The 15645-nt window shown below is 37.6% G+C and overlaps 1 protein-coding gene across 1 annotated transcript in view; it reads right to left on the bottom strand.

Moving 5' to 3' along the window:
* ZPLD1 (zona pellucida like domain containing 1) overlaps positions 1-15645 on the bottom strand; it is a 45594-nt gene that overhangs the window by 5737 nt on the left and 24212 nt on the right. The window contains exons 4-8 of the mRNA XM_004706380.2: positions 14336-14408; positions 7953-8050; positions 6437-6517; positions 3338-3509; positions 1832-1940 (exon numbers count right to left, since the gene is read on the bottom strand). Of these exons, the coding sequence (XP_004706437.1) occupies positions 1832-1940; positions 3338-3509; positions 6437-6517; positions 7953-8050; positions 14336-14408 (533 nt within the window). The remainder of the gene's footprint in view (positions 1-1831; positions 1941-3337; positions 3510-6436; positions 6518-7952; positions 8051-14335; positions 14409-15645) is intronic.

The raw sequence follows: 15645 nt of genomic DNA, 5'->3' as shown, positions 1-15645 counted from the left end.
TTTGAACACACCCAGTGGCTTTTCAGGAGACAGACTGGCAATTTACTTCTGTAAAGATTGCAGTCAAAGAAACCAATGAGGGACTTTTCCTCTAACACAAGGAATGAGTACTAATCATTGGAATCCCCTTGACAGTGCCCAGTCAAAACCCAGCAAAACCAACCAAGGGAGGGTTCTCCTACTGCTGCCTAACAAAAAGGTTTTTAAAACAAATCCAAAGGAAGAGAGAACAAAATCAAGCAAGTCTGGAAGGTTTCTCCATAATCAGTTGAGGATTTTACTTTTTCAGAGGTTGAAATAAGTAAAGTACAATATCAATATATTGAGGAACATGGTGCCATTTTGGGGTAGGAACAAACCAAAAATTGGAGAGGAAGCAAAGCAAGCATGATATCATAGACATGTATTGATTGCTTTTAGTGTGGGTAATGGATCACGGTGTGGTGAAACCTGAGAACCTGCCCCACTATCCACGAATGATCACATGGCCATTTTCTGCTTGGAAATTACCTTATATGAATCAGGTGGTAAAAGAAAGGCTTGCATAACCATGCTGAGTTTTAGTGTTTATCTCATTTAAATTTCTGGAGTCCAGGAACAAAATTGCTGCTTTTATTTTTTTTGTCTTAAAGTAAAACTTAAAAGTGGTATGTGATTAGGTCATGTTTATATATTTTTAAATCATTTCTTGACATTTGTATAAAATAATTTGTGATAAAGTTACTATATCCATGTACTCAATAAAGAAACTGAAGTTAAATTTTATAATTAATAAGAACACACACACACACACACACACACCCTTATAATCACTAGGAAAGACTGCCTGGATGCTGGGGCAGTTCTATGATTTGAGTCAGTAACAACATGTAATTGAATTCAGCACCCAAGTTTATGTTGCTAAGATTTTCTCTATAAAATGTATTCCCCTCCTTCCCCAATCTGTCTGTATTATTCTTAATGACTTCTGAATCCTGAGCACTATGTCCAGTCCGAAGAAGGTATTGCAGTCACAACCACGTAATGATCAGTGATAAAAGCCGCTGGTAGCAATAAAAACATTGTCCTTAGCAAAAAAAAAAAAAAGTTCTACTGTACAATCTTCCCTGAATTTGAAGTTCCACTTCAACACGTAGCCATTGAAACTGTTACAGATCACAGTTCTGCCTGGGCACATCCGAGAACGCGTGAGGTAGGGGACGTACAAAGATGCTGGGAACTCACCAGAGAAAGTTTAGCTGTCTACATTAAAAGGATGATTACCCAAGCCCATCAAGGGCGAAGTGCAAGGGGAGTGTCTGGAAAGAGCAGTGTAGATGCATTAGCTGGTGCCTTCCCAACCCCTGACCTCAGCCACTGACCAAACTCAAACCAAGAAATGATAGCATTAGCTGGTGCCTTCCCAACCCCTGATCGTCACCCACTGACCAAACTCAAACCAAGAAATGATAGCATTAGCTGGTGCCTTCCCAACCCCTGATCTCAGCCACTGACCAAACTCAAACCAAGAAATGATGGCCAGGGAGCTAGTGGATCCACAGAAATCAGCTGATAGAGAGAGAGGAAAGAGCAAAGATCGGCTCTATGGCTGGAATGAAAGATAGTTTTGGTCGGGTGTGTGTGTGTAGTAAATTGTGAATAAAACAAGTGTTGCCTTTGTGTCGAATTTGACTAAATAGGAAACTACTGTGAAATTAAAGTTGCTTAGACATTTATCTTATCGCACAGCTAATTCGTGCTCTTTAGAGGGGGCTCTAAGATCCTGCTAGCAGCGGAGTCGCAAACCATGTTGGCAGCGCCTGTGCCTGGACCCAGAGGAGACCCCTCTTACCGCTCCGCGTGATGATGGGCCCCGCGGAGAGCACAGCATTCCCAGAGGTGCTCTGTGGGCTCCACGTGGCCCTCCCCTCCGCATCTCGCCTTCTGCGGTGGCCGCAAATCTGAAATGTTAATGAAAACAAATGAAATTCCATGCCGGCGCAAAATTGTTTCTTTATGGCCATTTGGAAAGCAGATTGTTTTGGAAGAGATACCACATGTTTAATTTTATTCATTTCCTTCTGTGCATTTATTTAATTACTTTGCATATAAGAGCTACTGGGTTTCTTATCCTGGCTTGGGCTCCGTTTCTTATATTCTCCTGCTGTAATTGTGCTTTGCCTCATTAATTTGCATCGCTCAATGGCTCTTCTGAAAAAGAGCTGTGTTTATCAAACTTTCCTACTTTTATTTCTCTCAAGCCTTTAATAAATCCTTCCCTGAAATGTCAGTCAGCACAAGCCACGGTAATGTGGGCTCCCTGTTTAACCAAATGTGCAAGGCTGGGTTAGAACTAATGTAATCAGTGAACGTGAAGAGATGGGTCCCCATTGATGATTGAATCAAGAATGGATATGAACATGTAATTCTTTTCGACTTTATAATAATAGGTCTGCATTTTTCTCAGGCAATTATTGATGTGACCCCTAATGGAACCTGTTACAAACATAACTCTTTTGTTCACTAATAAATGGATTTAGGCCTTAATGGTGGGTACGTGCAATCGGAGGTTGCTAGGGGCTGCACTGGCTGCTGCTCTAAAAGTGGAGTGTCCTAACCCACCCAGCTGTGCGCTGACCTAACCTGTTAAGACGACGCGATGGAGTGGTTTTGCTGCAGAGCCCAGGCAGTCCCTCTGTTGGCGTCAACTCAGTGACAAAGCTTTGTGGTTGCGTTTGGTTCCCCGGGAATCCTCGCATCTTTCGTAGCTTTCAAACAGAAGTCACTTCAAGGGCTTCCTGGATCGCTTCCTGCCATCTACTTTTCAGGAGTCACCCTGAAACCCCATCCAGGTCTTCCCATTATTCCGAACTGTGCCGAGGCTCACCAAAGGCCTGGAAGTTCACCAGTCATGTGTGTGTGTGTGTGTGTGTGTGTGTGTGTGTGTGTGTGTGTGTCTGTCTGTCTGTCTTTGTTAACAAGATCTCTCTCAAACTCTTGAATTTGACCCTTTGGGATTCTCTATCTTCAAAGTCATGGCTCCAGTTTATTCCATCTAGTAAACTTCCCAAATTCTCCTCCTGTCCCTCTAGCAATGTGATACAACGTGTGTGCCTTTACCCCACACCTTTATTCTTTGTTTTTCTCTCCATGACCATCTCAAGAACCTAAAGTATAAGTGTATTGATTCAGAATCCATGCACAGATCACCCTGTATCTCCAGAGAACTGCTTGGTATAAAATCGACATTCAATAGCTATTTACTCGACAAGTGAGTAAATCTTTCAAATTGTTAACACTTGCAAACCCTTCAGGTTACTTCAATTCCACAATGTACAATAAAGTTGTAGAAACATACTGGCATAAGGAAGGGACAATCTTCGGCTCGGCAGAGCTTCGTCACACAGTGCAGGAAGACAGTGGACATTTTCTGATTCTTGTGTTTCACAAACCGGAACACTTCAAATGAAAACCGCCCATGCTGGCTTCTGCCATTTTCTATGACGGTGGTCTGAGGGTCTTTGTCACAACTACATGTTAGAGATGTGAAAACAGAGTGTCACTGGACAGGATCAAACTTCAGAACTTGTAAAGCCATTTCTGTCGTATTACAGGAACATGAACAAACCATACCACGTTACAAATATTTGTAAGACCATACGTTAGTAGAACAGCAAAAGGGACAAACTGTACAATATAAACCGAATTGTTTCGGATTATAACATTACTCTAAAACTTCATTGGTATTATACGTTAAAATGGTTTAACGTATATGTTATACGTATTATACGTAAAATGGTTTAAAATCTGTAAGGTGTCATCGAGTTTGCTCCAACTCAGCAATACTAAAATTCTAAACTCTGAAAATCTAAAACCCAAAACCCATCTCACTGCCGTCGAATCAATTCTAACTCATAGCAACCGATAGCACGGGGTAGCAGTGGGAGTTTCCGAGGCTGACCCTGTTTAAGGGCAAGAAAGCCTCATCTTTCTCCTGCACAGCATGTGCGTATACATGTATTGGAAGTGTCAGGCGGCCCTATCTTTGTCCTTGTTCACATCACTTGGAATAACCACACAACGCCTATCATGAGTGATCACATGGATTCTTATATCCCCCTAGGGCATATGCAATTATAAGCAGACCAAGTATATTTTTATTGTCAACCCTAGCTTAAACAAATATTAGCATATTATATATACTATTTCATACCTTACCTTTTTTGCGATTTTACTGTGTATCTTATCAATCTCTCCATTTAAGTATTACAGATGTTCTTCATCCTTTTCCACAGATGAATAAAATTTTATTGTACAAATGTTCCCCAATTATGTTCCCTTGAGTTGTTTGAGCACTCTGCTTTTTAAATAAGTAATTCAATAATAAATAGCTTTGTCTATAAATTATTTTAAACTCATGCAGGGCTCACCGTAGGGTCTGATAAGAAACACAGAACTCAGTGCCCTGGAGTCAATTGTGACCCACAGAGGCCCCTCGCTCGCCCTGGTGGCATGGTGGGCTTTTATTGCTGTTGTCCTTGTTCTGCTAACTGCAGGTCCCAGTTACAAACCGCCAGCTCCTCCGTGGGAGGAACATGAGGCGATTGACTCCCGTGAAGTTACAGTCTTTGAAATCCACAGTGCCAGTTCCACTCCGCCTTATCGGGTGACTGTGATAATATCTAATCGGTATTGCCCTCCTTAGGGACTGCTCTATTTTGGATCTACGTGTGTGAAGCTGTCAAGTTGTGGTTAGACTGCCTACTGCAAGGCCAGCAGTTCAAACCAACATCCACTCTGTCGGAGAGAGACGAGGCTATTTGTCCCTATAAAGATTTACAGCACTGTAAGCCCAATAATCACTATGATTCAAAATCAATTTTATGGCAGTGAGTTTGATTTTAGTAGGAAGCAATGTATGGAGAAAAAATCTGCATTTACCCCAGAGATAACAAAGTTATCTTTAACATGAACAAAGTTGAAAAGCTACTTTCTGCTGATTTTATTTTTTTTTTTTAGTAAACATTCACATATATCTTGGAAATTCTAGGTCTCCTTTTTATTCCAGTTCTACTAAAAATTGAGTTTGGGGACATTTCCAGTTTCCTTTTTTTTACTCTCTGATTTTCAATAAGAAAAATGAAAAGATTCAGAAGTAGGCTGTCCACATTTTTATAACAGCATTATCAATATGTGATTTTTTAGAAACTTTAGGCAATCAGAAAAATAACAAATGACCCACAATGCTACATAAATAACCACTGTGGACCTGTCAATATATTTCCTTACAGCCATTTATGTCTATATATTATATAAGTGAGGCTATTATAAATACACTTTCGCATGCTCATTCTATTTGTTTCTTAATGACAGTTTCATTTCTTATTTTTGTAATCACTTTATATGGCTGTAGCATCTGTGCTCCCTAACTCACTGGCACTCCATAATTCTCTTAGCCATTTACTTGTTACTGAGCCCCCACCGTGTTTCCAAGTCTTACTGTTTTAGGTGTCACGGATAGACGAGAGCACTGTAAGTATGTTAGACTTGGCTTTCCAATGTGTACATGCAGAATCAGAGAACATGATACCGTTTAAGTGACACTTCCTGACAGTTTTCCCAGAAATTCTGCCAAAATTAACACTTCCAGCAAGAGGATATGGGCGTCGGCTGGACCGTCACCTCAGATTATCACCTTGACCTTGAATAGCCAATGAAACATATTCTTTTGGTTTCCCACCATATTACTCCCATCCTGTGTCAATAAGCTGCAGCCAACGGAGCCAAGTGCATTTTATAAGCATGATTAGAAGCCATTGTCTGACTCCCCCGTCTGTTCTACTGTCAGATAAAAGTGCTCAAAGAGAACTGCGATGATTGAATGGTTTTATGATCAATGTCTCCTTTCCCCCAAATGTAGATTACAGTCACTCGATCACTGTCCATTGGCGAATGAAGTTGAAGTTATTGGCGCTGATAGAAAAGGAGTAACTAGGCTGTCTTATAATTCCCTATGAAATACTGAGAAATGAACAAAAGCATTTCGGAGTCTGAATTACTCAGACGATTACTTTAATTTACTCTCTTGACATATGATGAGATGATCTGGCTGCAGATAAATATTGACCTCTGACTGCCTTGCTTTTATTGACAATAATATCAAACCACGTTCTTCCTGACAGAAAAAATATTCCCATTTCTCCAATACATGAATAAAATGTCTTTGATGGGTTTAACCTACTTGAAACTCTCACTCAACAATCGCTTAATCATTATTTTAGGTAAAAAATTGTTCTTAAGTTTTATGCCTCCAGCTTTATAAGTACTAATAGTTCAACATGTAAATCTTAAATTCAGAAGCTAGAAGAGTATTAGCATTTGTTTGCTTGCTTTAGATTTTCCACTTTGATTAATTACAATAGAGTCTTTGATTCAAATAGGAGATTTAGACACCTACCTAAGGAAGAGATCATATCGTATATCATCATTTGGATTCCCGGATGGAGTGGTGTAGCAATAATCCATTAAGACATTCCATCTACAGGAGAAAGTAAACATAATCCAGATCAGAATCTACTTCAACAATCTATGGAAACAAATATTGACAAACCTCTTATAACATGAACGATGTCTAGTTTTATATTAGCTACTATTGACAGATGCTTCTCACTTATTAGAACTTTTCTAACCTCAAGATGTTTAAAAGTCTCTATGAGAGAAATGTCATCCTACATCAAGTGGAATTATGGTTAATGACCCAAAGATATGTGTGTTAACAGAATTAAGATCTTTTGTGTACTAAGTAACTGAATTGTCAAATTTGGAAAGACATAAAACCCCAAAATGAACTCAATTGATGGTTATGGACACTGAAAACAATAACTTTTTTTAAAAAAAGCTACTGTCTCTAACAGAAGACAGACAATATTATAATATATCAAACGTTTGGGGATACAATTATACCACTGAAGTAACAAAATTGTCTTAAGCAAGAGGAGAAGGAAGGAACATAGGAGTAGAAGACAGACAATGTGCTGAGGTGGAAGAAAGCTCTGAGGCAAACATGCAAACTTCATCCACAAGACCAAGAGTGCCTACATAGATACATACAAGATATAAGCTAACTCTTTAAATAAAAACACATTATCTAGCCAAAATGAAGTAATAACCAGTAAATAATGAAATATTCCCAGATTTATTGTTTTTAATTAAGTAATCACATATTTCTAAGGAAAAAATGGAAGAGAAAATAGGACTTAAATTTCTAGAATATACCAATTTTTTCAGGGTACAAAATTTAACTAATTAGGTACAAAGAAATATTCTTTTAAGTTTTAGCAATTTTTCAGGACAGTTTTCAATTCCCTTTCAATTCTGACAATCTAGAATTTCCAAGTTTGACAATGAATTTTTGTTTTTTAAAGATATGTTTCATGTAATTGTTTTTTATAATTTTGACCCAGACCTTTATGCAGAGATTTATTTGACTTTTACTAAATATATTTTAAAAGCTAGCATTCATACAGAGGGATTTTCAAATCATAAGTGTTCACAAAGTGACTACTTTTTGTTAACCACCTCACATGTAAATCTTGCCTCCTAATCACCACTCCTTATTTATGGAAAGAAATATTACCTCCAAATTAGGAAATAAAATTCATGCTATCCATTGACGTTTATAATTTGAGGATTTTCCCCTAGTTATTCTCACTAATTGCCATCAAATTGCTCTGGGCTCAGTGGAAGCAGACAGCAGAATCGTTTTTCTCACATGGTGCTCCTGGTGGATTCAAACTTCTGACCTTGTAGTTTGTACCTCACTGTGCAGCCCATTACGTCACCAGGACTCATTAGCATGTCTAAATTGTGTGGCCATGGTAGCACTTTTAAAACTTTCATCTTAAAATACATGAAATCAATGTATGATTCATGAGGCTCTGTGTAACCAACACAAAATAAGTGTATAGAAATACCTGCCATCCAGGTTGGTGGCTTGTACAGCTGCAAAAACTTTGGTTTTCAAAGGTAATCCTGTGCTTGGGATCATTAACTGCTCTCGGTAGGATGAATCCTAATTTTAAAAAAAGGAACATTTTATCGTCTTCTCTAGCAAAAGCACACTTACACTTAAAACATCTATGTTAGTGGTGGTGGCGGGGGGGGGGAGGTGGTAAATCAACACACAAACCAACAGCAGAATGGACATAGTTAATCTTCTAGATCTCCAACAAAATGGCTCCTAACGATATCTGTGAAAGGATTTAATATTCATGCATAAACCTTTTTTCTTGCTATAACTTTACTTTATAATGTGGTTGATATGTATTTTCCTTAGATGACATGCAGTTATTAATAATCAATTTGTAATATTACTTTCAATAAGCATTGCTATGTTTAATTAATCTTTCAGTTATCTAATTACACTTAGCAATTAATATTCAATATATTTAGATTGATAGTACACTGACATCAATGATATTCATGCTTACTATACAGTTTCTTTGAATTACAACTCCTTTAGTTTAAATATTTTATGGTTGCAGTTCTAGATCCTTATACACTTGACAATTGCACATTAGAAAAGATAATTGATATGCTAAAAATTACCACAACTGATCCAAAAGGTCATATCCTGGATAGAGGGAGAAAGGTTGACGTTGTCAAGAATGTCGTCTTGCTTGGAACCACAAGCAATGCTCATGGAAGTGAGGAAAATGTTCGTTGCGTTAAATAGATCTGGTGCATGAGACCTCTTTAAAGTATTGAAGAGAAAGGATGTTACTTTGCGGACTAAGGTGTGCATGACCCAAGCGACGGTATTTTCCCATAGCCTCACATACTGCATAAGGAAGACCAAAAGGATTGATGCATTTGAATGCTGGCCCTGGAGAAGAATTTTGTAAGTACCAGGGATTACTTAAAGGATAAATCTATCTGTCTTGGAAGAAGTACAACCAGAGTTCTCTTAGAGGCCAGAATGGCAAGACTTCATCTTACTGACTTTGGACATGTTTTCAGGGGAGACCAGTCCCTGGAAGGACATCAAGCTTGGTAAAGTGGAGGGGTAGCGGTAAAGAGGAAGGCCTTCAACAAGATGGATTGACACAGTGGCTGCCCAATCAGTTCAAACTTAGGAACAATTGTAAGGATGGTGCAGGCGCAGGCATTGTTTTGTTACATTGTGCACACGGTCACTATGTGTTGGAAAGAACTCTATTGCACCTAACAGAACCAACAAAAATTGTTTGGAGAGGAATTAAAGTGGGGACACCATAGATCTGATAGAAACATGTTAACTTGGGTGAAGCGGAAGGCAATAGACACTAAGGGAGATTGGGACATAATAAGAGAGGCAAGGGAAGACCCTGAGAGGTTTGTAAAAGTTCAAGGCAATAGAAAAAAGGTACTATTACATGCACAATTCTACAAAATTGGCGATCTACTACCAGGAGATGCTTGGATAAACACACAGATTGGACTGGTGTGGGAGAGAATGAAAACATTCCCATGATATCGATAAGTTTGACAGAGGACATTTATATATGTGTGTACATACCTTTGCCGCAAGTAGATCCATTAAGGAGTTGGTATATACAGGGGTAAAGACAGGAAAGCCGAGCCTAATCCCTTGAGCAAATGAATTGACGGGTCTGAGGATGGGGAACAGAGTTTGAGGGGACACCAAGTTCACTTGGTATGACATAGTTCACAAAGACAACACCCTACACCCTACTGTGATGAGTAGTGACTGGGTTCCCAAAAGCTAGTGAGCAATTATCTGATTGAAACTATTAATTTCCCCCATTTGCAAGTAAGGGGAGTGATAAAAACAGACAGATGAAATAATCTAATGGACCGTGCAAACAGCAGTCTATGCAACACTGAGACCCGAAAACCTAGATGATACCTGGCTCCCTAGCAATGCCTTTGAAGGGTCTAGAATAGAGAGGAAGAAAAATGTGGCAAAAGACCCAAAGTCAAAAGCGAGAAGGTTTCTGGTTAGATAGCGACTGATTGGCTCCCAAGGTTATGGCTCTTAATCACCCTTCGAGTCAGGAAATGAATTCATCCCTGTGAAATCCGATATTTAAAATCAAAAGGGCAGCATTTTCCAAGGATAAGTTTAGAAGGTGAGGAAAGAACGAGGAAGGGAAAAAGGAAACAAAAAGAGAAAATGGGAGAAGCCCTAGTACAGTGAGGTAATATAATGGATGATTTTTTTTTAAAGTGTAATAAATGCTGACTATAAAACTGAATATGTACCGTAAATTCACAATAAAAGGTTTTAAAATATACTAATAGTCTTCATAACTGTTTTAGATTTACTGGTATAGGAACCACTCAGAAGATATTAATATTTTGATTCAACTCAAATATATGGAGACATCTTTCCTTTCAATTTCTACACAGAATAAAAATTGCTATATTTATATTACACAGAACTAAGAATACAGTTCAACTTGAGCTAACTTGCAGAAATAAGGAGTCCTCAAAATGTTAATGGAAATGTAATTAAAAGATTAAAAAATAAAATATCTAAACTTTATCAATATACACTCCATCAAAGTTAAGACCTTTTTGGTAAGTTGTCATTTAATTCATCGTGGAAGAACTGAAGGCTATGGAAATTTAGCCATACAGTGCTATATTTTTTGCATTATTAATTGAAAAAAAGGTGCTTTCTAAATATTTTTTAATATTAGGAAAGAAAAAGAGGACAGAATTAGTCCAAACAAGACTCTGAACCTCGTGCAAAATCGCTCTGGTTTGATGAGAGGAAGAAGCAGATTTTTGGTTGTGTAGAAGGATTCCCTGGTATTTTTCTACTTGGCCTTTGGTTCGCTTTCTTAAAACACTCTCTCAGTAAACTGGTGAAGCCACGTCTCATCTCGGATTCCACTCTTTGAAGAAAGTCTTCAGGATCTTGAACCCATTTGATTAGAATGCCCCCCTGAAAGCTCTGTTCTTGTCATAGCTGATTTGGAAAAAAGCTTTGAGCACCCATTTGCTCAACTTTAATTTTTCAGTTATAACTTTGTCAAGTGAACCAATTGAGATGTCTATGGCATTGGCTATTGTTTTTCCTATTAATCATTGGTACCCACACGTGATAGTTAATTTTGTGTAAACTTGGCAAGGCGAGGCTTCTCAGTGGTTTGGCAGTTACGACCCACTAATTACTCTCAATGATATGTGACACAATATAATCACTTCCACAAGGAGATCTGCTACGAGCAACCAATCAATTAAAAGGCAATTGCCTCGGGGCCTATGACCCAAAAAAGTTGTTGTTGAGGGAAGTGTGCATGTGCTGTTTGTTGGTCTGATTCAACCACTTGAACGAAAGTTTCCTCCATGGGTGTGGACCCCTTGTAGGACAGCTTCCCCACCTTTTGTGTAAACCAAATCGACCTGCAGGTTTTTAAACTTAAACCAAAGGTCTGTTTAATGCCTGCTGATCCTGGGAATTAACAGGAGCCCCAAATCTTGGACCATTTGCCTCTGCAGCCACAGGATGGTTATCTACCTGCTGTTCTGGGGTTGATTGGCCCCCTGGGACTATACAAGTCAGGAGAACCTCGATGATGCCTGGCTACATTACCAATGGCTTTGAAAAGGTCTAGCAACTTGCCTGAAGGAGTCGACTCCTTCTACTCCATGAGCCGTTGTCTTTATAGAAATCTCTCTCTATTTCACAGATACGCTCCACTGGCTTCACGTCTCTGGGGAATGCAGCCAACCGTCATCTTCTCCACTTAGGATACACAGACGATTGTTTCCACTCAAATGATGCTGGGTGACCTGACGCTGGGGCTTTCAGCTTCCATATGGTCTCATCTCTTGTTAAAACTAGCTATGCATTTTTTAATGGATATGTTAATGTCTTTGGACGATTAGTCCAATCAATTCTCTCTAAGGTAGCAATTATTTCACCATTCTTCCACCAAACTTTGATCGTAAATTTGATGTTTGTTCTTGTTCCAATTTTAGTAGAATCCATATTGCTCTGATAGGGGTTCTTTTCAAACTGATGTCATATAGTGCTTCAAACTAGATCATGTCCAGGTATATTATATAAATTTTGTATGAGTTTATTTTGGTGCAAAACCATTGATATCCATATTATGAATTTCATGAACTTTTTAAAGGCCCCTCCTACAGAAGTCAAATAATCAAATTGTCATTGGTTGTTACTGTTAAAATTTCCCTGAGTGCACATATTGTTTCCTAAGACACCTAGACATCAACAGTTTTGCTGGATTCAAATTGGGTACATCATATCCTTGATCAATAACTAACCAGAGAATGATAATAAAAGTATAAATTGATATGTGATGCAACTTTCATCATGCCTAAACGTTAAAAATAAAAAACCATTGCATGCAAGGTACAAAGAATGGTCCCTAATGACCATTAAATGATATTTAATTTTAAATGCTCCAATGCATTAAATCAATATAGCTAAGTGTTACTGTACCAAAAAAATAACAAATGTGATTTTAGATCAATGAAAACCTAACCTGTTTTTCTAAAATATACTACTAATGTATTTATTCTTAACGTTGTTAAACACTAGGGTGCTGCCATGTTCAAAGCTATTTTATGAAGAAATGGTTCAATTTTAATTTAAAATAAGCATTGATATTTAATTTTTAATTCAACCACTTAGTGACAATCTTAAAGAAACTTGGTTGAAAAGTACATGTATTTTGGTAAAAGTTATTTCACTTATATTATGATATTAAAATTGGTTAGTGTTACTAATGAATTAATAATTTTAGATAATAAGAGAATTACAAAAACTCTTTGAAGACTTAGCTAAATTGACTATAATAAACGAAAAGAACTTAACAAAAGCAAAACCTACTAACTTCCAGGTGACACTGACTCAGAAGGACTCTCTGGGGGTTTGAAGGCTGTAAATCTCCCTGGGAGCAAATAGCCTCATCTTCCTCCTGGAAGTGAGTCTGGTGAGGCTCAAGGGCAGACCTTGAGTGGACAGCCAGCACTTACCCAATGGCACCACCAAGGCTCCACAACATCAAGTAAGCTCTCCTCAACCCCATACTTAAAATGTTTTATTTTCTATTTCCCAATAAGATAGTAGATTAATTTGAAAGAAAATAGTGGTATCATTAATTAATATGGATACATTTTTGTATTTTTAAAGTCAGGAATTGTCATCATTGTTTCACTGAATTATAACAAATCATATTGAATGCAAACTGGTCACCTCAATTCTACCTTGTAGCATTCACATGTAAATCAATCAATAAAAGCTGTGCAAATTAAAGATTTTTATATAATGATTGCCCAGAATAATAATAAATAGCTTCCAAATGAGGACCCGACATTGGCACAGATTCCCAGAGTATGTAGAACCAAGTCACTTGGCAGTTTCTCCTCGCAGAAGAAAGTTTGGAAATGACAGAAAAGCAATCTTCATTCCAACACATTTTAATTTGTTGTTTAGAACTCTGTGGTGTCAGACTACAAACTTATAAACATGATTTTTTTAAATGCCTTTGGAAAATGTCCTGCTACAATATTTATAGCTCATTATATGCAAAGTATAAAGCCCTGACTTTTAAATCAGTTGCATGAATTATAACTCAGTGGCATGATGACATGAATAATAATGCAAAAATCAGATTCATAATTTACCAAAATGTTGGTTGATAGATTGAAAAATTGATATTTAAATCAGGCATTTAAAATGTATGAATAAAAATTTTAATCAACATGAAAATATCATTTGGGGGATTAATGTTACCGTTATAAATAGAAATCCATGTATTTTTCACATTTTGCTGCCACTGTCCATATTTATATGACAAAATTTTAGACAATGCTATGTAGTCAATACAAATTATTTCAGATATGACAGATTTTTCATCAGCCAAGATCTTAATATTTCAATTAAATGTTCAATTTCAATATCTTGAAAATATTAATACATTCATCACCAAGCTTGACTCTAAAGGAGTTATCATTTAGATTTTTCCCTACCTGTTAGCACAAAACATTATTCCCCAAATCTTGACCTTATGCATACATACATGCACACACAAGGAGAGAGAAAGAAATATGCACATATCAAGGTTGGAAAGTAGGCATATTGAGTAACTAGGTAGATATATTTATGAAATAGAAGTAAAATTATTAACCAATTCTCAAAAAATGATTTTGCTATACCTTTATCCCTAAGCCATATGAAGATGGTAATAAAGATGGATAAGTGTGACCAGGGCATAAAAAGAGCAATATGGCTTTCTGCAGGATGCTTCTTCTGTGAAAGACATTTGCTGCTCAGAAAGAGAAAATGGAAGACCACATCCCTCCCTCATTTACTTACATTATAAAGGAGCAGGTTCAAAGTGCTCACAAACGTGCCGTTGTTCTCTCGCACAGAAATAGCAGCGGAGGACCTAAAACGGATTTAGAAAACTGATAGCATTGATGAAATTCTGAATTAAAAGCTCAGTTTGGCTGGCCATTAGATTGAAGGCACCAAACCTCTCAAGTAAGCTCGTCACACTTTTATGAACTTGGGTGTACTGTCTAAAAGCACTGAATAGATAAATAATTATAAAGGAAGAGGGACCAAATTAGATAAAAGTTGTATTTTATGATATTTTAACATGTCATTGCATCTTTTTTGTTTTCATTTAAAATGATATATTTGAGACTTCCGACAGAAAATCTTTGTTATATAGGAACTTGACACTGCTGCTTTCATTGATCCCATTAAAATAGACCTTCAATGAGAGCAAGAGATTTTGTTCCACTTCGTTTGTTCTAGAATATTGAATAACATATAGTAGATATGTGTTAGAAAAATCATGTAAATGAATTTCCACAGCCATGACAGTTCAGGAATGTATTTAGTGGGGGAGGAGTGCAGGGAGTGAGAGATTGATAACTTAATGACCTGATTCCCACTACATCTTTATCCTTTAGAGCTATATTCTTATCCACATCAAAGGATTACCTTTTCACCAAGATCTTTGAATTACACTCAATTGATATGATCATTCCTACCATAACCCTTTATATTATAATTCTGGATTTCAAGTGCCTGTGACTTTATTCCCATTTTGGAGTGGCATTATCTGCTATGGAACAAGAATAGGATGAGATTAAGATCGGACCTCCATAGAGGGTGTGAATCACACGAAACTCTTTGTTTAATCCTTGCCTCGTTGACAGTTACTTGTAAGGATTGCTATGCTCAAGCTGTGAGGAGAAAAGCTGCTTCTGGAGTGTGTACTGGGAAAAGCCTGGCTGATTCACCTTAGTAGGAAGCCAATGCCTAATGGGAAAATTCTGTCACAGACCCCAGGTCATATGTGCATAAATAAGACACAGTCCAGGGGTGGAGAATAGAATGCTATATTTGAAAGAAGAAGGGTATGTTAACTTGATTGCACAATGTAGCTCTAACCAAACAACTTTTCCCTGCATGAGTCTGGAAGATACTGATAGGATTCGGCTGTGAATACTTGTTAACAGGGTTCCATCTTACTGGGTATAAAATGAGCCTTCTGAGAAGAATGGGGTGCATCCTCTGTCCCCACATATGGCTTACAGCTGCCTGACCTTCAGATTTGGGGTTCGACAGCATCCTACCCCATGTGAAACATTTCCTCAAACTTTTTTTTTTTT

Source organism: Echinops telfairi, unplaced genomic scaffold, assembly GCF_000313985.2.
Source record: "Echinops telfairi isolate 266 unplaced genomic scaffold, ASM31398v2 ScPeMD7_6;HRSCAF=24_0, whole genome shotgun sequence".
In the NCBI taxonomy this organism is placed as follows: domain Eukaryota; kingdom Metazoa; phylum Chordata; class Mammalia; order Afrosoricida; family Tenrecidae; genus Echinops; species Echinops telfairi.
The sequence above is the reverse complement of the archived record's forward strand: the minus strand, read 5'-3'. Positions and strand labels throughout refer to the sequence as shown.